A 26,397-nucleotide genomic window follows, 5' to 3' on the forward strand; every position below is an offset into this window, starting at 1 on the left:
ATCTTCCTAACATCACATAACTTCATCTGCAGTGCCTCGAGGATGCCATCTAACCATCGCGTTCGCTGCCTACCCCTTCTACGGCGACCCTCAACCTTTCCCAACATCAAATCTTTCTCCAGCGACTCCTCTCTTCTCATCAGATGAAAAAAATAGCTGAGCTTTAACTTTAGAATTTGACCCTCCAATGAGCAGTCAGAGTTTACGGTCGACAATATCGACTGATTTGATCTTCTGGCAGTCCAAGGAACTCTCAAGAGTCTCCATCAGCACCACAATTCAAACGCGTCAATTCTTTGGCGGTCAGCCTTCTTCACAGTCCAACTCTCGCATCCATACATCACAACTGGAAAGACCATAGCACGAGTTATAGGGATCTTGGTTGGCAGACTAATGTCTCTGCTCTTTACTAGGCGGTCAAGGCTAACCATGGCTCTCTTTCCCAGAAGCAGGAGTCTCCTAATTTCATGGCTGCAGTCTCCTACCGGGGTAATCTTGGAGCCCAAGAAGAGAAAATCTGTCACAGCTTCCACTTCTTGTCCCTTGATGCTCCAGGACTTGATAGGACAAGACGCCATGACCTTTGTCTTTTTAATGTTCAGTTTAAGCCCAAACTTCTCACTCTCTTCTTGCACGCGCATCAGAAGACTCTGGAGCCCCACTTCACTTTCTGCCATTAAAGTGGTATCATCCGCATATCTAAGGTTGTTGATACGTTTTCCAGCAATCTTCACTCCAGCTGAAGACTCGTCCAGACCGGCCTTCCTCATGATGCACTCTGCATATAGGGTAAATAGGCAGGGCGACAGTACGCAGCCTTGGTTCACTTGTCTATCGGAAACCAATCAGTAAGACCATGCCCAGTTCTGACTGTGGCCTCTTGCCCTTCATACAGGTTCCTGAGGAGACAGATGAGGTGAATTGGAACTCCCCTCTCTTGGAGAGCTTGCCACAATCTGCTGCGATCTACGCAGTCAAACGCTTTCGCATAATCAATAAAGCAGAAGTAGATGGGTTTCTGGAACTCTCTTGCTTTTTCCATGATCCAGCGAAGGTTGGCAATTTGGTCTAGTTCCTCTGCCCTTGCGAAACCCAGCTTGCACGTCCGGAAGCTCCCGATCCACATACTGCTGCAGCCTACCTTGGAGGATTTTCAACATCACCTTGCTAGCATGCGAAATAAGCGCGATCATGCGGTAGTTGGAACAATCTTTGGCACTGCCTTTCTTTGGAATGGGGATGTAAATTGACCTCCTCCAATCCTGTGTTCACTGCAGGGTTGTCCAAATCTTCTGACATAATGTATGCAGAATGTTAACAGCGTCATGGTTGAGGCTTTGAAGCAACTCAGCTGGAATGCCATCAATTCCACTAGCTTTGTTCTTAGCAAGGCTGGCTAAGGGCCATTCAACTTCACTCTTCAGGATGCCCGGCTCGAGATCAGTAATCACAACCGTCTTAAGTTGGGTTTGCACATCCGGGTCCTTCTTGTACAGTTCTTCTGTGTATTCCTGCCATCTCTTCTTTATCTCTGAGGCTTTAGTGAGGTCCTTGCCTCGTTTGTCCTTTATCACGCCCAGCTTAGCATAGAAGCTTCCTTTGATATCTCTGATTGTCTTATGCACAGCTCTTGTGTTCCTTAATTGGCTGTTGAGGATGATTGTCTTATACAGAGCTCTTGTGTTCCTTAATTGGCTGTTGTCCTCAACTGCTTGGCACTGTATGTTTAGGAAGGCAGTCTTATCTCTCCTTGCTATTTTCTGAAAATCCGCATTGAGAACCTTGTATATTTCTCTTTCCCCCATAACTTTTGCCATCCTCCTTTCCTCAGCTATTTGCAAAGCCTCTTCAGATAACCAGTTTGCTTTCTTGCATTTCTTTTGCTTTGGAACTACCTTAGTAGCAACTTCTTGTATTATATCACGAACATCAGTCCACATCTCTTCGGGCTCTTTGTCTTCTAGATCTAATTCTTGAAATCGATTCCTCACTTCCACAGCATATTCTGATGGAATTTGATCCAGATCATACCTGAAAGGCCTTCTAGTTTTCTGCGTTTTCCTCAATCGAAGCTTAATTTTAGCAACAAGAAGCTGATGATCGGTGCCACAATCGGCCCCAGGTCGTTTTTACTGCTTGTATAGCGCTTCTCCATCTCTGTTGGCAAAGAATATAATCGATCCGATTCCTGTACAGACCGTCCAGTGAAGTCCATGTGTACAGGCGCCTCGTGTGCTGTTGAAAATGAGTATTTGCAATGGTCAGGTTGTTTTCTTGACAAAACTCTACTAGCCTCTGCCCAGCTTCATTTGGCCCACCAAGACCGAACTTGCCTGTAATTCCGGATATTTCTTCACTCCCGACCTTAGCATTCCAGTCTCCTATGAGAAAAATGACGTCTGATGATGGAGTGCGGTCTAAAAGGCATTGCAGGTCCGCATAAAATCTCTTAACAGTTATCCAAGTCTATGCACCAATTACTACTGCTGAAGAAGCTGACGTTATGTTGAAAGGGTGACCTTGGATCCAAAGTGAAATTACTCTGTCGTTGTTGGGGTTGTACCCTAGCACTGCTTTGCCCATTCTGCCGACAGTACTTATCCCTATTTCCAGATTAACAGGGTTGGAATTAACAGTATTTAGTTGCGAGCTACGGAGGTTGCGCAGAAAAGAGAGCAGGCAGCCGACGCCGCGCAGCCATGCACGGACCTTGCCGCGGCTGCCGTCCCCTCCCTCCAGCGCCGCCGGCCGCCGCGCCGGTCATGGCGCCATTTAAGTTTTACCCACTCTTCCATGGGTTTACCTGGTTCCATCTTCTGTCCCCGTTTTGGACGTGCGCAGCCTCTAATTATGCCTTCCGATCGCGGAGATGTTTCTTTCTTTTTTTTTTTTGCTGCGTAATGTGCGCCAAGCTGCCAAGCTGCGGCAGCGGCGCATAGTTGAAATTATCCGTAGCGGAACCGACTTGCGTTCGAATTAACGGGCTTTTTTATACACAGATCTCTATGGAGCTTGGCCGGATCAAGTAGTGTAGTTCGAATTAACGAGCTTTCACTGTACAAGTTAAGGGCCACATTAAATAGGTAATGAGATAGGCAAGCTGAGGAAACCAGAAGTTCTTTAGTCCAAACTAGCAAATTAAATTACACACTGTAAGCAAGCCACCTGTAAAATCTAAGGTGCACCATACTGAATTGTCTCAGTTTTGTTAAATGAATTTGATGCAGAAAATCTAGTTTTTTAGAAGGTTCAGCTGAATTGCTATGCCATAACTGTACGCAAACCTTTGGGCATGAAAAAGACCAACAATGCCACTGTGCGTGTCCAATCTAGCCACACAGCTAGTAGGACTGTACACATACTATGCTATGAGAAAAAAAAAGTTTCAAAAGCCAAAGCATTTTATACGGAAAGCACAAACCAGCAGAAGAAAGCAAGACCACTAAGGGACTGCACACTGATGGATCCGTGCATCCTGGACGGAGGCCAGACTGACTTGATTAAGCAATGTGCATACACACTCCAATGGTCAAACAAAGGCAAGGGAGGGCAGAGATGGGGCACCCGGGTGTGACTCACCTTGGGGGATTTTGGGGCACACTCTCCCTTAGGGGCAGCTCCCTTCTCATCCCCATGGGACGTGCTCACGTCTAGGTTATTCTACAGGAAAAGGGGGAAAACATTTCGGCCGCAGGACACTCACAGTGACCCAGAGAAAAGGAGGGGAAGTTCCAGAGACCTTGCCACAAGATTTTCGGGCAGGGAAAGGGCAGACACACACACACCTACACACACCCATGCACACGCGCTGGTTCCAGTTAGTCTATAGCAGTGTGCCACACAACCTGTCACTCTCTGTACGTACAAAAATACCTTCCTAAATATGCACCTGTGCCAGCATGGGATGCCAGAAGCAAAATGGGCAAATCTTTGGAAAACAGTAATGAAGGCCAGAGAAAATTATGCAGCCCAGCTACCAGTGCCACAGAGAGGAACAACAAAATTCAGCTGCGCTGAAAGCCATAGCAGATGCATGAAAGAAACTGTTGCTTTACAGGTATTCAACAAAGGCTTTCTTAAAAATATTTGTGGCAGTGTGGCACAGAACGTAGCAAAACAAGAACAGGCAAAATAAATGAAACACAAGCACAACATTTTAGACTTGCCTAATTTAGATAGCACTGTGCTTCAGCCTACAATAAAAAGTCAAATTTGGAGCACTATGCTACCCTTCACAACTGTATCACAACTGCTTGCAACAGTATAAACAGCTGCACAAAACTAATTTGTAAGTTCAATTTATAAGCATGTGTGCGCATGTATGTGCATGCAAAAGTATGATAGAAACAGCACTTGAAAAAGAACATTTAGCCAGATGTGACTTTTTGTGATCGTAACTAGCACACATGCTAGGTTTTTCTGTCATCGATCATAATACAAGCAAGTACACACACTAAATACATATTTTGTAACGTCCTCAGTTCAGAAGCACAGCATGTCTAAAATGATCTTAGCGTAAAGTTGTGTTCTAGCACTATATCTATTGCTTCTTAAAAAGTGACAGTGTAGCCTTTTAAGACACTCACCACTCAGCCATTGAAAGGGCTGGAAGAAATTAGATTTTTCAAGCATTGCCAAAACTTACTTGTGGTGCAGCTTCAGTTGGCATTTCAAAGACGCACCTCAACTTCGAATCCATGAGACTTTCTGGATTGGCATCTCTCCACTGAAATAAAATATCAACTAAAATAATCTGAACACTATATTACTAAAGAAACCAATTTGCTATGGCTCTCCCTGAGCTTGTTGCTTGTACAGCAGCAGTCACATTTACTACTACACAAAAAATTTATTTCTTTCATCACTCGTCACCACTGTTGTGCGCACTGTGTGGTGCCTCCAGCACCGGTAGAACGAACGGTTGGCTTTTGTGTGTTTGTGTATGCCGTGCATCCCGCCAACCATTGACGAACTAAAGACATTCCCGAAACCAGGGCAGCGAAGCGGCGGTGGGGACCGGAGAACCGGCGCTGGGAGGACATCAAGGAGGAATAATTTATGGGCTCCCGCAATGCGCACTGCCAGTGTCATCCGAGCTGGCCGCTGCCCGCAGCTGGGAGCGGGTGCCTGCAACAGTTGCCGGCTTCTGGGAAGTGTTCGAATCTCCGAGGAGTTGGATGCTTGGGACTACGTGAAGGCAGCCGTGGACCTGGTGAGAAGGACTCTCGAAGGGAGAGAGGGGTCGGAGGGAGCATGGGGGACACAGGGACGAGCGGGAGATGACAAGAGAGACTTACTGGAGTGTCGTGCGGAGAGGCGGTGCTTTGAGTGATACCAAATGCGTGCGATTTTGTAAATAAATTCAACATAATCTGGAAATGTCAAGGGTGGTTGAGCTTCGTCTGAGAATGCCAGAGGGGCGGAGCAAGAGACCTGCCCGACTACCACTAAATTCAAACTTGACTGGCACCAAAAGGAATCACTGATCACTGCTTTAAAATGAGCAGCACTGCAGCCCAGCCTTGGGGCTCTTGCAGTTTATTTCAAGTTTAGCTGTTTAGGTTATGGAGTTTCAGTTTCCTTCTAGAAGTAACATGTACATTATTAGGATGTGGTTATCTATCAATACGGGCCAACCTCACTTTGTCCCCAGTGTGCCTTTAGGGCTTCCAAGTACTATATATCCAAATGAGCAAAATGCACAGTAGAGCACTGAAGAACCATAGCTTCTGCTGAAAGTTACGCACAGGTTAGTTTTCCTCAGCAGACGTAGACCTTACATGCATTAGGGGATTCAGAACTTTACTAACATTCCAATTATACAATCGAATAAACATACACCTAGCTTAAATAAGCAACAATGATATGTGCAACAAATAGAACAATGTTTATAAGGGTCATTCCATGCTAGCTGATCCAGGCTGTGCACTGACCATTTTTAAATTTTCTGAAAAATAATGCTCTACTGTGTTACCATGACAAACATTACTTGAATTGTTATTGCCGAAAAGAATTTTTGGGAACTTTCCAACATACAGCAATCAAAATTTTTTTTATACATATAAAATGCATTGCACTTCCATATGCAGTAATACAGACGATGTATTATTGTTGGTTTAAATATACACCATTGAAAAAAAGCACAAAAAGAAAATGTCATCAAATCTTGGGTTCTCATAGTAGTCAATTCAGCTGGAAAGTGCGCTTTCCTCCAAGACTATTGCATCACCCTCGGCCGTTTGCCCTGTGACGTGTTCAAACTATGCGCGAAAGAAATGAGAGGAAGCAGTTCAGTGATGGCTGGTCTAGAGCAACTCCGCACCCTTTCACCAAAGGCATGCGTATCTGCGGTGATTGCCGCGCGCCAGCACATGAAGTTTGCAAGCCATGTGCGGTAAGGAATAAGGAATGAGAGGGAACTGGTTTGGCAACGGCGGGTACGGAGCAAACGCAGCCAATGTAGCTGTGGTGTTCGGAAGAGGGGAAACAACGTGATAGAGCGAAGCACAAGGGTGTGCCTATTCTTCTGCAGAGCTTTCCTTCTCTCCTTCCTCTTTCTCTGTGTTCGTTCGTAGCAGCACGCACTACACATGTGCCGACAAGCCAGCTTGGCTCGTGGCAGACAGAGCGTTAGACGTTTTGTCCAATATGTGTTGTGAACCCTCTGCGCGCCGGCGGGCAACATACGATGCACATCTTCTGTCGTCGTGCTGAACATGCAGCGTAGAAAAGCTATGGTGGCTGCAGACGTTAAGAAGCGGCAATTTTTTTTTCTTTTGCACGAGTTGTCCATCCTTGTCATGCTAAACATACGGGGTAGTGTAAGCTATGGCGGCTGCGGACGTTAAGAAGCAGCAGACTTTTTGTTTAGAGAGTCGCCCATCATTGAGTCTATGAATCAACGAAAGCACGCGCTCAGCTGCGATAATGACGCCGGCTTTTAGCATTGTTCGCTTCAAACGGCATTTGAAGCTATCACGCTTTCCAATGATTTTGTGGCAGTGGACTCCGGCTGCCCCAAGCGTGGCGTGAAAAATCAAACTAGGCTTATGCAATTAACCCATCTCGGGCACTCTGCAAGTTCTCTCCCCGCCACCGCAGGAGCTTTCACAAGTATAGTCAAAAGATAAACACGCAGTGATGTTATCACTGTGCAACACTTGGCGCGCTGTCAATATATGAGCTGTGGATGTGATGGCCGAAATGGAGGGATGCACCACCGACTAACTTTTTTTTTCAAATTTCGGCAGCAAAAGTGGAGGGTGGGTTCATTATGCGAGTGGGTTGATAGCACCACAAATACAGTGTCATTTTTCGCAATCACAAGTGGTGTCTCAAGCCGATCTCTGTATATCGAATTATTGATACATCGAAGTTATTCGTGATCGCCTTCGAGTTCGATATATCCGGGGGTTCGACTGTATACGCAAGACCAGCAAGACCAGCACTCCCACCACTTGAATACACTGGTGTGCTACACCTGGGCGCTGCCAGCTTTGACAGCATAGGAATCTGGTAAAGGGCACGGATAAAAATAAAAATAAAAATGAAGCAGCAGCATGGCAGGAGGATCAGGATACCTCGCAAGGTAACTTGGGACGTGGTCAAGACTATTGCAGAGACTTCTCAGCCTATAACTACGAGAAGAGCTATCAGATGCAGTCAAATGCAGGTGCTGTGTTTAGTCTGGGCTCAAGCAAAGAGGCGATGAGAGGGTCGTTTGATGTATTGCAATTTTATAATTCAATGAATAATATACAGGTGTGCGATTCTACTCGCAAAATTTTAGTGGCTTGCGCGCAGCGCATATAAAGAAAAAAAAAAAAAAAAAAAAAATAGAAATTGGAATCTCTAAGCTCCTCCTACCGAGAGCGACCGCCATTTTAGAATGCTCGTGACACGTCAGAGGATACGCGGCGGAGCGTTGTCTGCAATGCAGGCTGCAGTATCAAAGAACACGCCTTTTTTTTTTCCCGTCCCTCATGCAGAAGTGCTTGATGAAGATGTCGCCGCACGAAAGCAATGTTTCTTCAGCCTAAGGCTCGGTCATAGTCAGTGGGCTACACGGTTATAGGTTCATTAGCTTATCGAAGCACTGGTCTGTCGCATATTACAAAGGCGACGACGCCAGCAGAGCCAACGGTCGCCTATCGTTGTAGTGTGAAGCTCTGCGGCCCCGCGCCAATGAAACTGATCAGCGGACGGTCGTCCGATCTATTTTGGTAGTTGGTCAGATTGGAGGCCGAGCGAGAACTTGACACCTGATACTCGAGCGAACGGCCTGAACAGCTGCGCTTGCCTGTAGCTTAAAACGTGTTAGAAAAAGGAAAACAAAAAGCTACACTTTATAAGTTCCCTTTGTCATCAGCAATGACCTTGGCCAGAAATATCTGCAGCGCCGTCGGCCTGTTGAGCGACGAGCAGGTCTAGCGCGAGTATGCGGGGCTCGGGTCTAGAGTTTCGGCGATTACGGAGTGTACCGTCACAAGCTTTAGAGGTTCATGTGGCCATCGAGTTTAGTTTTGGCAGTAACGACCCCAATTCGACAACTGATTACATCACAAAGCGAGTGCACAATGAGCGGGAAGCGTCGATATGTGACCCTGTATGTCTGCGCCTCTTGTGTGTATACCCGGCGCAAGCAGGGGGCATAGCATCTACGGCACTTCTTGCAGCTCAGTTTGTGAAGAAATAAAGGTGCAATCGGCGCGAATCGAAGTAGATAGTTTTGCTACTGCTTGGTCAACTTGCATTCTATGCCGTGCGAACAAGCAGCATACATACAGTCATTGCAAAAACTATGTAATAATAATAATAATAATAAAAAAAACAGGCTGGGGGCACAGTCGTAATCCACGAACCTGCACATTCCTGCGGTTGTTTAGGGTTCACGCACTAAATACTAAATCGTGCATGCTTACGTTGAAGCCCTCACGAGTCATTTGCTGAGAAGCACTAGAAAAACGCAAGGTGAGGCTCGGGAGTCTGTCGCAGTCGCAGGCGGCTGCCGGGGAGGCGAGATGGAGACGGCGGCGACTGGGAGGCTCTTGTTCGGTACGGGCATGCAGTGCAGCACATTCGAATCGCGTTGGGTTTTGCTATGACAGGACTGAAGCAGCGGCGACACATGGTTTTGTGCACTGACCGCGGCCAGGCTGAACATAGTTTTGCAAAAGTGCTTTACCAACCAAACATTATGACTAACACTCGCATATAACAGCAAGTCGAGAGGTACCGCTTCGCTCAAAAGTTTTGTCTGCTCCTCTAATGTCGCAAGGTATGCTCTCGCGTCAAGTTATGCTTGTCCGAGATTTATTAGTTTTTGGACCAAAAGAGCGATTGCAATAGCTCATCAATCAGGAACATAATGCTAACCCCTCCCCACTTTCGCACCGCATGCACACAGCGGAAGGAAACAGACAAGTGGCTTTTTATATGCGGAAGCGCTTTTTGCTAAAACAAGCCAACTCTCATAACATAAAAATAATACGTCTTGATTGTATGCCTAAATTATACACCATGAGCCCATCAATTTTGGCCTCCTCGGCAATCTTTACACGAAACCCAAACCAAGTCTGAGGATCACTAAGGTCGCATATTATAGTGAAAGCTTCTCAAAGAGGAGAATAAAATACTTCTGCTAATAGAAAAAAAAAACAAAAAAAAAACCACCCTCTGACTGCCACCCACGGTGTGCGTGCATGCAAGAGGACAGCAGACACCGCGAATAGCAGACGATGTGGGGATGATATCTCATTGTGATGTCAGCGGCCGATGGTTGTCAGACCAAAAAGCTGATTCCGATAATAAAAATTAAATTTAAAACAATCTACTGCACCAAATGAGCTCAAACTTCAAGGACTTACTTTTTAACGTGCGAGGAGTGAAATGCAATAATCAGTTTATGCTAAATGTTAGCTGTCATGACCTAGAGTTCCACAATGTTAACAGTACAGAGCTTCCTGTTGGCTGGGAAGTGTATTATGCAGTCAGCAGTGACTTTATAGGGAATTTATTGAGGTCTCAGCAATTGGATTAAAAACTGATCAAATGTAAATAAAGTCCCATGTTGCGTCTCAGCGAAACAGTGACGCTTCAAGAGAAAAATATAAAAGCATCCCTTTATAGTACTATGCTTTGGTGCTTACGCGTCTCCTTGACGGATTCACTTCAGTCAAGAGTGACATGGAGCAATGCCAGGTTTTAACGCCTGGATTTAACTTGCAAAATTACTTTCTCGCTTGAAAAAAAAAAAAATGAACTATGTTAACTCTCAGAAGTAAATGGCAATGCAAGGTACTGTGCAAAGTAATAAATAGCGGATTATGCCTCGAAAAGGAAATCTGACCTTTTCAACTATTTTCCTTAGCTGGCTAATAAAATATGCAAAAGAAACAAACTTTAGGTACTGAAGTAACAAACTTTAGGTACTGAAGTAAAGAAATGAAATTTGAGCAACATTTTTTTTATTCATATCCAACCATAAACTGCGTAGCAAGGTGGCCCTAAGAAAATTATGAACGACAATAAGTTCCAAAATTCTATTCATTAACATTTATCTATGGGAAAAGAAAATTGCTAGCTCAGTCATTGCATTCAATCTCAATGTAGCTCAGTGTTTGTTCTTCACTTGGTCGCTGCAGCCGACGTCAAGAAGACAGACGCATAAGCAGAGCTGTTTTTTGTTGTTGAAAGGTCAGACTCAGTTTTGCCGAGACGCAATATGGCAACTATCTTGGAGCAGTTTTGCTCCGGCTGCTAAAATGGCATAACACGCTTTCTGGCCAGTGGGCAGCCCATACTATTTTCATTGAGGAACACTAGCCTCTGTGCTCGAGCTTGGACTGCAAGCAGAACCTGCACTTGACATCCCTCCTTGCAGCTGCCAGTCGAGAACAGCCTCTGCAACAGTCGTGATCCGAACTTCTAGTTACTGTGCGCATTACCTTGATCTTGCTACCACTTCATTTTTATTTTTTGTCAGTGCCCTTTAGCAGATTCCTGTGGTTGTCGACGTTTGCAGTGCCCAGGTCTAGCGTATCACTGTATTGAAGCAGTGCAGTGCTGGTCCTGTGTATATTTGCAGCCAGAAGGAAATGTGATGCAGTGAAGAGCAAGCACGGACACAATGCCATGGTTTTATGCAGGAACTCAAATTACAAAATTACTTTCTTGCTTAAAACAAAAAGCACTTTAAACTTCCAGAAATAAATGGCACTGAATGCCACTGCACAAGCTAGTATCTTTCATATGAAAGCACGGTATATTTTATATGTATGAATAGAATTTTTTTTTTTTTGTGCGAGTAGGCTTTGCTAGCGCTTGCAAACTTGAGATATTGGCCGTGCACCAATTTTTTTTTTTTTTTTTGACAGAAACAAGTTGGGATAACGTTCATAATGGTAACACAATAGGCTGAAATTCTTTAAACAAGCTGAAGAAAGTAGAGCACACAGCCTGGATTAGTTTGTGTGGAACGAGAGTGTAGAATGATAAACATGCAGGGACAGCAGTATTGTGTACTTCCTGCAATGCACCTTTACCTTTCCCAGGTACTTTTTCCTCTATTCAACGAGGCCAAAAAGCATTGACATGTAACAAAGGCTGCACAAATGTCATAACAATAAATTACTGCTCTCTAAACTCTGCAGTCCATGCATTAGGTTTGGTTTTGGGGGTTTAACGTCCCAAAGTTACTAGGCTATGAGAGTTGTCGTAGTGGAAGGGCCCGGAAATTTGGACCACCCGGGGTTCTTTAACGTGCGCTGACATCACACAGCACTTCACTTTCCGCGTCCACCAAAAAGCGACCGCCGCAGCCAGCATTCGATCCAACATCCTTTGGTACAGTAGTTGAGTGCCGTAACCACTGTACTTGACCAATCCACGCATTAAAAGCTATGTAAAATACACCGGGGTCAATGCATTAAAAATCGGAGTTAGATACACCGTTAATAATTTCAGTAGACTGACATGAACATAAGGGAATCAATAAAATGCACCACGTACCACAGTATCTTGGTTCACATCACCATCTGGGGCAATCATAGTCTGGACCATAAACTTGTGCTTGTTTTTTTCCGTTGGATCATACTCAAACGGCTGCAGCATGACTGCGAGTCCAAATATCAAATTAGAACTCGATTTAAAAAAAAAGAAGAAGAAAGGGTCACATGAGAAAGCTTGACCACCCGCAATAATTAAGCTCAATCTTCTAAAACTCCAGAAGTACTATTAGGCAGTAAATGTATAAGGCCAAGCTGTAGAAACAGCAAATTATAATAAACAACCAGCAGCTCTACCTGTCATAAAAACTGAATAGCTATGTCCAAAACATATTGGCTTGCTAGCGTATGAACCTTAGAATCGTATGTTGCTTTGGTGTTCACGTGCCTTATCCAGAATTACAAGTTGCGCTTGACCTTCCTTGCTTAATAACCAAATGGTACTGTAAACAGGTTGAGAACAAGGGCTTTAGCTGACAGATTATTGACCACTCCTGACCAATGTCCCTTGTGCATGTGTAGTTGGTCTGGCGAGTAAAATATTCAGCTGCTGATAGTATGGTACCACAGGGGTGACACGTATTGGAGTGGCTCTATTGTTAGAATAAAGGTGACAAGTAATCAGGGGGCCAAAATTGGAGTTTTTGACCGAGTGGGCGCCTCAGCCCTTGCTGTGGTATTGTTTGCAAAAAATTGTGTGGGTTTAAGCATTTCTTAAACCTAGTGACACGAGCGAAAGCTCTGAGTAGCAGCCACGGTAATCCCTGTAACACAGCCTACTCAATATGCTTTTTTTCCCATATTTTTTTCCTTTGTTAGCTTTTAGGGAAAGGAAGGCACAGTTTTCTTTGGGTCGACACCACGGAATGATAGACACACCTAATCAAGTCAAGATCACGCTTTCATATTTTTTCTTCAAGTTTTGAAGCAATGAAGGCACAGTACACTTCCGGGTGGACAGCAAGAAATGATTGACACCTACATTTATTCAGGTCAAGGTTACACCCCAGTTTTGAAGATCGGGAAGTCTGAGGTTTTGGGGAACGAATGATGCAGTATACCCATAGCCACACTGTCCTCTGGCTCGTTGAAGGTTCATTGCTAGTCCACACTGACATTGTATATTAGTTTACAAGAAAGGAAAGGAACAGGATGTCATTTTCTCCGTAGACACCCATCTGTGCTCCTTCACTTGAAGGTCATATTTGGTCTATTGATGACCTTGGCTCTTGCTAGTCTAGTAGAGCTTTAGCTTTAAAATAAGTATGCACATAATGAACATGCAAATATATTTAAAATCTGACCTGTATATGCTCTGCTGTTGGTAAATGATAACATGCACACTACTACCAGCTCTGCACAACTGCTACAGACCCTAATCTGCACCTTGAGTTCACCTTTAGAGTCATTTAACCACTTCCATCATGCAACCTAACCTGTAGCTTGATTTCAACATACTGTCTTTCTTCACAGTACTGCTTAACAATCTATAGTGATATCAGGTATGCTATAAAACACTAGCACAGTCATTTCAGTGGATACCAACCAGCGACTTGGACGGCCTGCTTGGGTTCAAGGATGCCACTGTTGGGCCGTACACAATAGCGCTTTGGTGCTGTTGTCTTTACTTTGAAGCAGATTCGCTTATCTGTTGGGTTGGAAAGCTTTAGATGCGATGTCACCACATCATTGAAAGGACCTGCACAAAATGTCACAAGCATTAGGAATGTAGTCGCTGAACTCTGTTCAAGCGCACACACAGCACTAAATGTGGTTGCCAGCTAGGCAAAATAAACACAAAGGCATAGCAGAAGCAGCATTGCCAAGCGTTCAATTGGAGGTACCTATGTCATCCCTTTAAACCTTTGTCTTGCACTAGCCTTCAACTTGACTAGCAGATTCAAGCTAAATACAATGCGCAATCTTATGACAGCACTAGAAGGCTGTGCAATGAACAGCTGCATTACTATCTTGATAACCAGATTCGAGGAAAGCATACAATTCAAAGCACGTGATCTGCTCAAATCCCTCTCATGTGCTAGTCTCAAACTTGACTAGCACACGTGGGCGAACGCATTAAGTGATGATATGACACCACCCTAAATGTACAATGAATGGCCACATGGCAATTTTGATACAAAAGTTGGGAAAATTGCCGCAACATGGAGGCTCGCTAGTGCAGAGTATATATAGACGAATGACATGCGGCATTGTCTGAAGGAGTGGTCACATTATTATAACAAGTTTTTACATCATAGATCTGCTTCAAATATATATAGGAGCACCTGCAAGAACCCACACGCTGCCAGCTTTTCTTGTCATGGCACTAGTCAACTGGTGCCAATCAAGCATTGGCAGTATCAAAAGTTATAGAGGTATTGGTCAAAACAATACCTAATGGGTACATTCAATTTTCAGTTCTGGGCATTCCTGGACTATTTGCTGACAGGAGTCCGGTGTTGATTTTCCTCGGCAGCCTAGAAGATCCGCCCAGCAATACAGAACCCGGGAGAGTAGCGCCATGCCGGCGGCCATATTGAGCTATGCTTCATGTATATTCTGACTACTTTTCGTTGGTTGGTTTGTGGGGTTCAACGTCCCAAAGCGACTTAGGCTATGAGAGATGCCGCAGTGGAGGGCGCCGGAAATTTCGACCACCTGGGGTTCTTTTACGTGCACTGACATCGCAGCATGTTCCTGAAGATGGCATTGTGCTTTTAACAATAAAGCTTGCCTCTAAGCAGCTGTAAGACATTTAGGGTTTGAATTTTGCATTTTCACTTTTTTTTTGTCTTTAATTTCAGTACATACGGAAGCATTCGGAGCCCGAAGCATGAACTGTTTGTTCGCGCTGTCCAGAACTTATTCACCTGTTCCGCTATCTTCTCAGCATGCAGGCCTGAAAGCGTTGCAAACGAACTGCTGTGCGCTGTGCCCTTGGAAGAACTACAATATTACATGTACGCCAAGAGAAACGTGCCTGTGATGTCACTCGAGAGAACTAAGTAGTGGTGACTGATGGTTAAAAGCAAATGATGCAGCAAGTCTGCAAGGTCACGTGGCCATCACGCTACTTCCTGTCAAACAGAAGCAGAGACTCGTCAGCAAGTAGTCCAGGAGTGGAAAATTGAATGTACACTATGATGCACGCTACTGGCCTGCAGTCCCAAAGCACAAGACAGAAGCTTATTAATAGCTTTCCTTTTAGAGTCCAAACCAAGTCTTCCCTTTTAAATGGCTGGTAGCTGAATGAAGTCTTACTAAGATTGCTTGGCATTACAATGTGTAACAGTTTTGACAGCCATGCCAGGAATAACTCTATGCAACATAAGTATTGCGGCATTTGACCTCAATGTAATGAACCGGCCATTGCGACTAAATTTGGTTGAAACGCAAGGAAGTGCCATGATGATAAAAAACTACAATGAAGAGAATGCTTACAATCGCAATGAGCTGCCAGAGACTATGTAATTTTGGTGGCGGCAGAGCTCTCAAATTTTTCTTACGCGGGCGAAGGCACGAGCTTTTGCTCAAACAAACAGAATGCACATTCAGATTTAACACACGGCTCAAAAAGGAAAGCTGCTGAAAAGGTACAGACATGCACACAAGTTTGCAGGACATGGATCTGGGGACATAATTTATGTTGTTTCACCAGTTAGTCTGCTGATATCTTCTCTGAGAATGGAGCACGAATGTCTACTCGTGATTCAGTACTTTTTGTTCACAAGCTCTGACCGACTGCACACAATTTTATTCATGAACCTGCATCCCGCAAAATGACTGTGCAATGGTACAAAACATAATGTACAACATGATGTCCTTTGAAGCTGCAAGCATGTCTCCTCCTTAACCCAAGTAAAAAGAAGTAATGCAGAAGACAGCCACATAAAAGGATTCCAAGGGTGGTTTGACAAGCACCTCAGTTCCTGTGCACTGGGTCCGCCTTCTGTATTTTAGGAGCATGTGCCTATTTTAGAGTGCAGTTATTATGAGCCCGTTCAGCAGCTGAGCAGTTTCGCCATTGGCGCGAGTGTAACCGAGCAAAGAGTCGCATGCCACAGGGAAGTCATGAGCTAAAGAGAATTTCTCTTCTGAAGAATTCTCTTTGGCTCGTGAGAAAAATAAACTACTCAAATGCCCGCAGTGATCACTGTGCTTCCCTTGGACACCGAGTACTTGGTGCCCAATGACAAAACCTTCTACTTGGAAATCAAGTCTGACAAAGAAAGTAACAAAGGAAGTGGCGTAAATAATCAGCTGTTTGTTTTTTCGCAGCCTAAACTAACCGAAAAAGAAAAGAAAGGACTTCTATCACAGTAAATTTAATGATAATAGCGCTGAATGTGCTGAACACAATTTATGCACAGGCACTGTTTTTGGACCTAATGTTCAGTCAGGAGGCTCTTAAACATGGTCGCAAGAATGGCCAGAATTCCCTCAAATGCTATTGCAGCCAACACCACAACAATGTCCTGTACTCTTCGAAAGAATCATTTAAGTCCGAAAACGTTTTCGGCAGATTGCCAAACGCTGCTTGGCGTACCGCCGCTCTGGAGAGATTGTATGCTCATTTGTGTTGCCGCCTCACTCTGGACGCGCATGGTGCCTACAGTGCCATTTGGTGCAACGCTTCCTGAGGCAGCCACCACCAGTTGCTTGTGTGTTTCACACGTCAACAGCAGCTTGCGTGGAGGAACAGGGATGGCAGACAGCACTGGCAACACGGGAAGAGTTTTTCAAGAGTGGCAGGCAGACAGACACCTCTTTTTTTTTACAGTGCCAGCTTATCTTGGCTCTTTGCTCACAGACGTTCGTTGCACAGTACTAAGCACGCTACCTGAAATGGGACACTTTGGCAGCATAGCAAACACCAGCACACTAAGAGGCGCACCTGCAATGACTTGCCAGGCAGATCTGGCTGCATGTAAAGACATTTCAAAAGAGGTAACTATTATGGCTTGATCAAATATTTAGGGGAATCCCCCAAGGTGGAGAAGATTTGTAATAAGGGAATAATTACTCGCTGACATCTACCCAAGCGCAGCCATTAGGCTACAAAGGAAAGCTATACAGCTTTCTCAGAAACTTCGAAGTTATAGAAAAACTTGTCTTGGTCAGAAGATCGAACCCAGGACCACCGCCTTTCAGGGGCAGTCGCTCCACCAACTGAGCTAACAAGGATGGTCAGCACAACAGATGGTAGGGCGAAAGCAAATTGATGAATAACTGAAAGTGGGAACGGTGTTGATCAAATATTTAGGGAAATCCCCCAAGTTGTCAATCATGGCTGGCAGAACTTGGCACCATGCCAAGATGTTGCCAGGAAGAGGCTGTTTGGGGGGAAATGATTGCCCTCCACAACTAATGCTCAAACATTCGTACTCCAGACCACATTAAGAGTGTTTTGTGAGCGAGAAGTAGCCAGATGACCCCTCCGGTCCCGATGGTGACAGCAGTTGTTGCACTTTTAGCAAGATTGCAAAATTTCTGTGTTTATGACTTCAAGTAAAAGGGTTTTCTGGGCGTGTTAAATTATTTCACCTACATTCACTTTTCATTCCGACTCCTGTACTGCTCAGTTCGAGTTTTCATGTAAAACCGTGTAACGAAACATTATGGAATTCTCAATTTTGTTACATACTGGTAAAGTATGGCTGTTAGATGCTTTTCTCTTGAGGGATTTCAACAGAATAGCTAAGCGGGCGAGTTGATGATACATGGTTGAAAATAAAACAGCGGAAAACACACAGACGAAAGAATAGAAACACACACCACAAGCGCCAACTCTCAACTGACCTTTAATCATCGGTAACACGATATACAAAGAAAAACAACAAACACAAAGAAGAGCATGGATACTGGTCAACTACCGAGTACCTGCCAGATGCGCTTCCCTCTAATGTTATTCCTAGTTATTTCCCTCTCGTGGTCTGGATTGGCCGCAATGACCTGCCCTTTGCAGACATAGTCCCTAGCCATCTAGGACGTAGCAGCAATTTACAAGAGGTAGCAAAGGCTTTTTTTTTTTTTTTTTTTGAGTGGCTAGAGACTATTTCTGCAAAGGGCAGGTCATCCGATCCAGACCACGAGAGTGAAATAACTAAGAATAACGTTCAATGGAGTGAGTCTGCCAGGCACTCTGTAGTTTACCAGAATCCCTAGGGAGAAAAGCAGGCAACAGCTCTACCTTAACAGTATCCTTAAACCAGGATATAACAAAACTGAAGTCTGCATTGTTTCGTTAGTTTCATACGAAAACTCAAAAAGACTGAGCAACGCATGTGCATGCATACATGGTGTCTCAGACAAAATACCTGAGTATTCTTCCCAAATTGGAATCAAGCGAGTGTTAGGATTTGTGCAAAGTATCCACAGATATTTTTGTTTCGTCTAACTGAATAATTTGTTGACATTAGGTAAACAACTTTTTAAATATTGGTCCAAATGATCAGATGAAAATAGGAAAGCTATCAAGCACCATAAGAATAGTCTGGCACAAGTGTTTTTAATGAGATAGCCTTAGCATTGCCCTTTTTATTTGGCAAAAATGAAAGCCGATGAAGTTTAAAAATATGTGACAGCGGGCTCAATAAGTCTCTATGTGCTGCGATTATGCTGCTCTCACACAGGACTTGGCAAAATGCTACCAAATTTGTGGCCTCTCTATTGCTCATAGCAGAGCCTCGCTTTGCTGCTGGTCATGAGACAAACCTCAAGAACTGCTGACAATGCGTTTTTCCAGCGCGTCAGCTGCACTGCTGACACTTACCTCTGAGCCAGTGGTAATGCAAAGCTTTTCATCACTGAAGGCACGAATCTGGCAGTGCTTTACTCAGGTGCGTACGAGAGCACTGTAATTGTCGCGAATGCGCGACGATTACAGTGCTCTCGTACGCACCTGAGTAAAGCACTGCCAGATTCACTTCGCGACTTAATGAAGTAGAAATAATATGCAAGAAGAGCCGATGGAAACATTGGAAGATTTTCCCGCAGAGCAAGAAATTGTAGAAAATTTAAATGCCAGCTTCAGCCCTACCTCTGCAATTTCACCCTTAGCAAAAACAGCAAGAGGGGACATGAGTGGTGGTCAGAGAAATCCGGTCAGGAATGCAGGCAGCATGTAATATCCCTGAGACCACCTGAGAGAGGGAGCATATTCACAGGGTCTGATGGTAGAGGCAAAATACGGGTGCCCAGCGCGCTGTGTCCAAACCAAACATACACACTCTTGGCATTTCCCCCTTGTTCTCTCCCCCCAAATCAAGAGAGCTGCCGCTGAGTCAATTTCTTCACTACACAACTTTCTTTTAATTTATTATAACAATGATACATTAAGGATTATTCAGGGTAGTTTTAACAATAACTCAAACAAAAATTCAAATTAAACTTCTCGGGTTTTTTTTTTAACTTTTACAGATTTGAAGTGCTGCTGCGGAATTAAAAACTTCGCCAGAAATGAAGAAAACGAATTGCACAATACAACGAAAAATATTCAGCGACAAGATCTAAATGTACCTTACCATGTACTGATTACATCTTTCCAAAATTATTGTAGCATCATAACAAGTATTTTTAATTGTTTTTGTATAGATTGAAGAAACACTGATGTGCAACAAAGATGTGTTGTGCATGCAGTAGGGAAACTGTAAAAGATGTTTTCTACCTCTTTCCATACATAATAAAATAACACAATATAAGTCTGGTTTCACCCAGACATAGTGCTTCATTTTTTTTTTTTAAATCCTTGGCTTAAGTTAGGCGCAAGAACCTGTAGAAATGGCATGTAAAGGACGAAAAGCAATGATGGGGCTGTTCCCAGAAAAGCAAGCACTAACGGCATAAAAGCAGGTCATGAAAAGAAAAAGAAAATGGCTCAAGGTGCGTGGCTAACCTAAACAAGACTTGGGTGTGTTAGTACGTTTTGCGCTTCTTTCACTGCGGATCACCTTTGTACACAAGCACTTTGCTATTTAATCATTTTTCCCTTAAAATGTGCCTCTATTATCCCACACACACTCCTCAGCATACAGTCATAAGCTACCGCACTATGGGCAAAACCACCAGACATAGATAACGCCTGCGTACGAATGTGCCTGCTAGTCCTCAGGACAAATTGTTCGGGTCTGAATCCAGGAGTCCTGGGCTCGAGTTCCATTTCACCTTCCCATCTCAAAGGAACAGCCAGAGTTGGTAGCTCCTACCAACTCGGCCATGTCATGTGGTCTCGTGATGCCACACAATCTGCAGACCAAATAGTTCTCGGCCATCTGCCAGAGGCTTCAGTAGCGCACAATGGCTTTTTTGCTAGTGACCCATGTAGCGCTAGCACTCTAAAAAATCTTCGAAGGGATGCAAAGTACAAGTACAGATGAACGCACAAGGTCAATGCAAAACATATGCTGCCAATACAAAAAAAAAAAAAAAAAAAAAAAAAAATATGTACGAAATCACCTACATCAGCTTACGCTGAACAGGGATGCAAGATGAAAGGTATGGAAAAGCATCATCAACTATGGGAAACATTGAAGTGGAAGGCCTCAAATTTCAACCACTTGGGTTCTTTAATGTGCAATGACATCATACAGTACATGAGTGCCTTGTATTTCGCATCTGTCGAAATACAGCTGCTGTGGCTGCAGTCGAACCTGCATCCTTGGGCGCATCAGATGAGTGCCTCAACCATCAAGCCACTGCAGTGGGGCACCAGATGAAACAAGGCAAACTGTGTAAAAATGCTGTAAAATTGAAGAGCTCATTTGGGCAACCAAAAGAGGAGTTCAGCTGGCATTTCTTGGAAAATGGCCTATATACCCCTATCTAATGGTACACTATGGACACCCCACTGGATTGCATCAAGAGCAAATAGTAAAAACTGTTGGGTGTGTGGAGGCATGAAAAGTATTTATCCATAACTTTAGGAGACTACCACCAGCTAGAGCTTTGAAAAAAAAAAAAAAAAAAGAAAAACAAAAAACTTGAAATACTGCCATGCTCCACATATAAAATATAAAGCGCAATTCCCATTCAGTTATAGCAGTTTGAATATAGTTCTAGATGCTAAGAAAATGTAGCCCCAATAATACGGTGAACCATTTAAGATTAATAATTTGTAAAAACATAGCACCCAAAAAAGTGTTTTGAAATAAAGCAGTTTTGGTACTTCTGTCCAAAATGGAACTAATTTTTTGAACTGAAGCTAAGATTCATGCAGTAGTCAGTTACTTAACTCCCAGTGGCCAAAACTTTGGAGCTCTCCACAACATGCCTCACATGCTAATGTTTTTTGGCTTGTAAATATTGATAAAATGAAAATTAAAATGCACCATGTGAAGTTTCTTTACTTTCAACGACAAGTTTTTTTGTTAAGCCATCTATTACAAACTCAAGTTAATATCACAAGTAAAGATGCATTATTCAAATTTACGATGCCAGGCCAGCAAGAGAACACTCACCATGAATAAATACATCAACACATTACCAAGTTCTAACAAAAAATGTACTACTTTCACTGAAAACAGACCTTTCATAAGATAGAAAATGCCAAAAGATGAGATAGCGTTGCCATCCCCAACTATTTTCACCAGCTGATTGCGGTGCCTCAGGAGTTTTTCGCACATGGATCTTTGAGGCTAGGCAAAACTGCCATCCACTTTTATATGGTGATCAAGCAAGTCTTTTGCAATAAATGCACCATTTGCTCACAGCCAAACAACATCGCCAGCAAGGGCCACAGAATCAGATTTATCCGATAGCAGAAGTTGGATGGAGTTATCTAAAGTTGCCTGTGACACAACCAACTAAGCCAACCAGCTGCTCATTAACTTTGTGGACCTGAATCCAAAAAAAAAATGTTCAAAAAGGCTAAATGTTTACAGAAATGCACAATAAATTGACAATAGAAAGAAGGTTGAGCATGGTGCAGCATGACAAACTATGGCAATCTTATTAGCGAACATGGAATTTCAAAAATAGAAACCCCTGTGACAAATGCATAGCCAGGCAAAGTGCAGTGAATGGAGACAACAGAACCCATCAAAGTCACAAGGGAGATAGGAAAAGCCACAGCATCAAGTGGACTAAGGAACTAAACATGCATCCTTCCTGGGATGAGTCATTGATTAGAGTTCTCAACTGTCCATAGCATTTTACATTTCGACAAGCTGCCAGAAAGAAGGGGTCCTGGACACTTCACAACAGTGTTCAGGAGCAGGGTTGGCACCTGGGAGGATGTGAAGAAATCCGACCGAGTAGGCAATGACTTTCTAGGGAATATCGTGAAAGGTGATGAAATGGGAAGGTTTTTCCTGCATGCAAGACAGGAAGCGTAAAGTGACCCTTCATGGGGAGCTTGCCCAGAAAGTTGGACGAATGCAAAAACTTCTCTAGGAGCACATGCCAGACATGCCGATGTTTGCTGTAGGTTTTCCACGCAATGATGGAGACCAGCGAGATGGGCTGCTATGGAGAAGAGAGTGGCCCAATGGTGGACAGCCTTGTCGCCACTAGTGGACTGAAAAAGTGGTCAGCAAAGAACGTACAACTTAATTACAGGTCAGGCTGGCAGCTGTTATAGCCTCTTAGCTCATGATGCCACTGCAACTACTGTCGATTACTTGTGGCATGGCCGGCAAATCTAACACAAGATAAGCATGTGTCCATGGTGCATGCAGCTATACAACACAAACTACATGAGCAAAAAGTATTGCTAAACCAGTCCACCCCACCAGAGGAATTCCAGACTTTGCTATCTGTTGAAAAAAGTAATACTGACCCTGCGCTAGGAACAAAAACTGGAGATTTTGGAACATTAGGGGTCTAAACAAATAAATAAAAACTTACTTTGAAGGCACAATCAAGGGTCTTGAAAAGTTTCTTATTAACTGCAATCAGATCAAAACTATGCGACCTCATGAGTATCAACGTCTTCTTCACTGTGTAATGCCATACTGCCTCTGCACCCACAGCCACAGCCTAAGACATGACCTCTGAATACCTCCCACATCTGCCATTCTTATCACACACTACTCGTAGCAACTACTGCACCTTGCAGTGTAAGCCGCATCTCTTAAGCGAGGCACTGAGACTGAAGCCACTTCAAAGTCTTGTCAATGTGGCATCATGTACGTGATGGGCACATAATAAAATGCACAACAGACTGAATAGCATATGGCCGCAAGCAGTACTAAAACCTGCGGTAAAACGAGTGATCAGCTCACGTGGCCACTGCATTAAACCATGGCATTGCAGCAGCCTAGCATCTCGCATTCACTGTGTGTCACCTTCATCTACTTCCATCCACACGTAAATCAGTCCAAAAGCAATGGCACGTGGGCACTTTCATATGTGAACTGAAATATAAATGCTTGGCCACTTGGGGGAAAAAAGAAAGAAGCACCAAGCACTCTAGAAATCCTCTTACAATAAAGCAACAAACCCGAAAACAGGAGATTTCAAACAACCTAAATTATCACTGGTGTGCGGTAATTTGGTTGAAAAATTGACATCGACAAGCAATAAAACATTACACGAATGCGAGTTTGTTTCAATCGCTTAGTGCTCTGTTTTTGGAGGTCTGCAACACAAGCAGATGATTGCTTCCACTGTGCCAATGGTCCATCCCACAGGATGGACTTTGCCAAGTGGAAACAAAGTGTACATAATATTGACCAAATTATTTGCACAACGTTTCAAAAAATACATGGTGATGTAGACAGATATTAATCTGCTATCGCCAAAGCTTGGCTGCGAATCAAATTGACCTCCTGTGGCTGTTTTTCTAGAACATAAATGTTCAGTCAGCCGTACAAGTTTAGCAGATTAATTACTGGCAAACTGCTGGTAGATTTCAGCCTGGAAGACACCTAGCAGATTTAAGTGCCTGGATGTGGTGGTAAGTCCAGCTTCATGATGCATCCATGTCAAGATGTCTTCAAAGGCAGCAGCTTTGAAACAAAGTAACAGACCTATTCCAGCTCTTAAATATACAAATTTTCAATGATTTATTATACAATGAAGAAAAGCACAAAATGCCGACTATGAAAAATTTCAGCATAAAATGAAGCAGTGGCCGGAATGAACTAATTAGAGATATGCAGAAAGCCCAAATATTAAGCTTAATGTTTGTGTACAAAAGGCAATGAGGCACAACTGCAATCACATAGGTTTCACATGTACTAAAATTTGTTTCTATCGATATATGTCTGGTACAGCTAAGTTGAACATGTGGTCACATCATGCCGCAATAGTTACCTTACAACTCTATATAACACTAGCAGGTGCACTGGCACACGTAACACACACATTAGCTTTCACAGAAGGATGGCTTCTATAGGATCTGACATTCTTTGAGAAAACTAAAGACATAAAATTTTAACAAGTGTATTTTCTACAACTGGGACAGAAAAGAATTGTACAATCGAGTAAAATGCTGTTTTCTTAATTGTTAGAGTTCTATGCATGAGCCCAGAATACCACTCACCAGTGGTAAGCTCACTTCCACATCTCTCACAAAGGGGTTTGTCCTATTTTCAGTTTGCACAAAGCAGTGGTGGAATTTCAGTCTTCAGTGGGTTGTTCAAGAGCGGCACACTTGGCACAAGCAAGTTGCCTTCAGCAGCTCTATGCACCATGTCCATAATTTGGACATTTAAAGCAGCATCGTGGGTTAGGAATGTACAGGCCAAGACTTATTGCGTATCCCACTTACACATAGTCGGGAGGTGTGCTTGATGCAAAGGCGAGGACAAAGTGCCTGATTTAGATTTCCTGGTTGTCACGCCTTATTTTGTTTCAGTATATATTAGCAATGTGTTGCTTTTCAGTCCATCATGTACTTAGTCGTCATCGGGGAGGACACCACAAACAGTGCTCGAAGATCGGTATGGGCTAATCAGAATCGGTATGTCTCCAAAAGCAGGCGTCCATATGCAAGCTTCTTGATCTAGTATGTTTTGCCTATTTGCGTTGTTTCATGGCCTATAAAGGGCACCACCAGCCGTGTGATATGGCAGACAACTGGATGATTGCAGACGCCTCACAACACCCATGCACGCGTTTTTTGAAGGTTTTTCTGGATTGGAGTCAGATGCTTATGTGGTCCACTTTTCTTTTTGCGGGGTGCATCGAACTAGCTGACAATAACCATGTGTCCTGTTTCTCGATGAAAGCGAAAGTGCTCGAAGAAAGTCAATGTAATGCCAACGTTGGATATCCAACCTAGCTTGTTCCAATCTTGATGCTGTATCATGTGGGGCGCCGTCGCAACTTTTTCTTTCTTGAGCGCCAGTGTGGGTAAAGTTGAGGGGGGAGAGGAGGCGCATCATTTTTGATCGACCGTATGTTCAGTGTAATAAAGCTAGCTTAAAAATTTGTGCTGTAAAGGATTAATGGGATACATATTGCTTGTGTGCGTTTCATAATTTTTGTAAACAGCTTTTCATGGGCCCTTTAAATAGGGATGGCGAACATGTAAGCGTAGTATGCGATGTTAGCGAGCACTGATGGTGGAAAGAACTGGGGGGCAGTTTGGTCGGTTCGACCCCAATCCACCTTTTTCACAAGGCCGCTCTGGGCATGCGCGCCTCTCCCCTGGTTGAAAACAAACCACCAACCCCAGCTGCACATGCTCAGTTCTCGGCCTCCGCGATCAGCCTAGCCGTAGCTCATCTCCGAGGCCATCTGTAGTTAATATTCGTGACAGGCGTATGCGATAGATGGCGGTAGCTGTCTAGAACAAACACCGTCATTTTGCTAGTGCCAAGGCCGTTTTCAACCAGTAGCAGACGAATTTTCAACCACTCCCAGAGGGCGCCACATTTTGTGAAAAAGGTGGATTGGGAGGAGGGTGATCGAATGAAAAAAATCTAGCCAGTAAAGTTTTTTTCGGCCAGATTGCCAGCCACCCACCATAGAGCCCAACAAAGAAATTTCAGCAGGAACTTGAGAGTCCTGCCCTTGTCAGCCACACACCCAGACTATAACCAAATATGGCATAACCAGGACGGTTAGCCACACAAGGTTAACTCTCGCCGCCAGGAAAAAGGGAAGAACCAAGATAGGAGGAAGAGACAGAAGGTTCAAACACTCAGCATGAACTCAAATACAAGGATCCCTTCTTACCGGACACAGCAATGCCATGTATGGCTAAGTGTGGGTGCCTGGGGTCCGTGGTATTGCACAGCACACCAAACATTTGTTTTAGCAGATGCCCCTTGTGGGGATATGATGTGACAAACATCTTACATTTACTAGTGGCAGATGTCCCTCATTACAGATTGTGCATGCTATGATTTGTGTTAATAGACTCGTGAGAGTCGACCTCAAGAGTTATAAATCATATATCCTACAGGAAATACCTGGGGCTGAATGTGCCTTTAAGCGATACTGAGGA

General features: G+C 43.8%; 1 protein-coding gene across 2 annotated transcripts in view; it reads right to left on the reverse strand.

Moving 5' to 3' along the window:
- Window positions 1-26,397, reverse strand: part of Vap33 (VAMP-associated protein 33kDa) — a 51,858-nt gene that overhangs the window by 16,306 nt on the left and 9,155 nt on the right. Inside the window, exons 2-5 of one of the 2 annotated variants that reach the window (XM_084589754.1) lie at window positions 13,552-13,704; window positions 12,010-12,113; window positions 4,646-4,726; window positions 3,580-3,660 (exon numbers count right to left, since the gene is read on the reverse strand). In XM_084589754.1, coding sequence (XP_084445880.1) covers window positions 3,580-3,660; window positions 4,646-4,726; window positions 12,010-12,113; window positions 13,552-13,704 — 419 coding nt within the window. The remainder of the gene's footprint in view (window positions 1-3,579; window positions 3,661-4,645; window positions 4,727-12,009; window positions 12,114-13,551; window positions 13,705-26,397) is intronic. The other variant, XM_084589755.1, reaches the window with a different exon arrangement.

Source organism: Amblyomma maculatum, chromosome 1, assembly GCF_055883805.1.
Source record: "Amblyomma maculatum isolate TAMU_Amacu chromosome 1, ASM5588380v1, whole genome shotgun sequence".
In the NCBI taxonomy this organism is placed as follows: Eukaryota; Metazoa; Arthropoda; class Arachnida; order Ixodida; family Ixodidae; genus Amblyomma; species Amblyomma maculatum.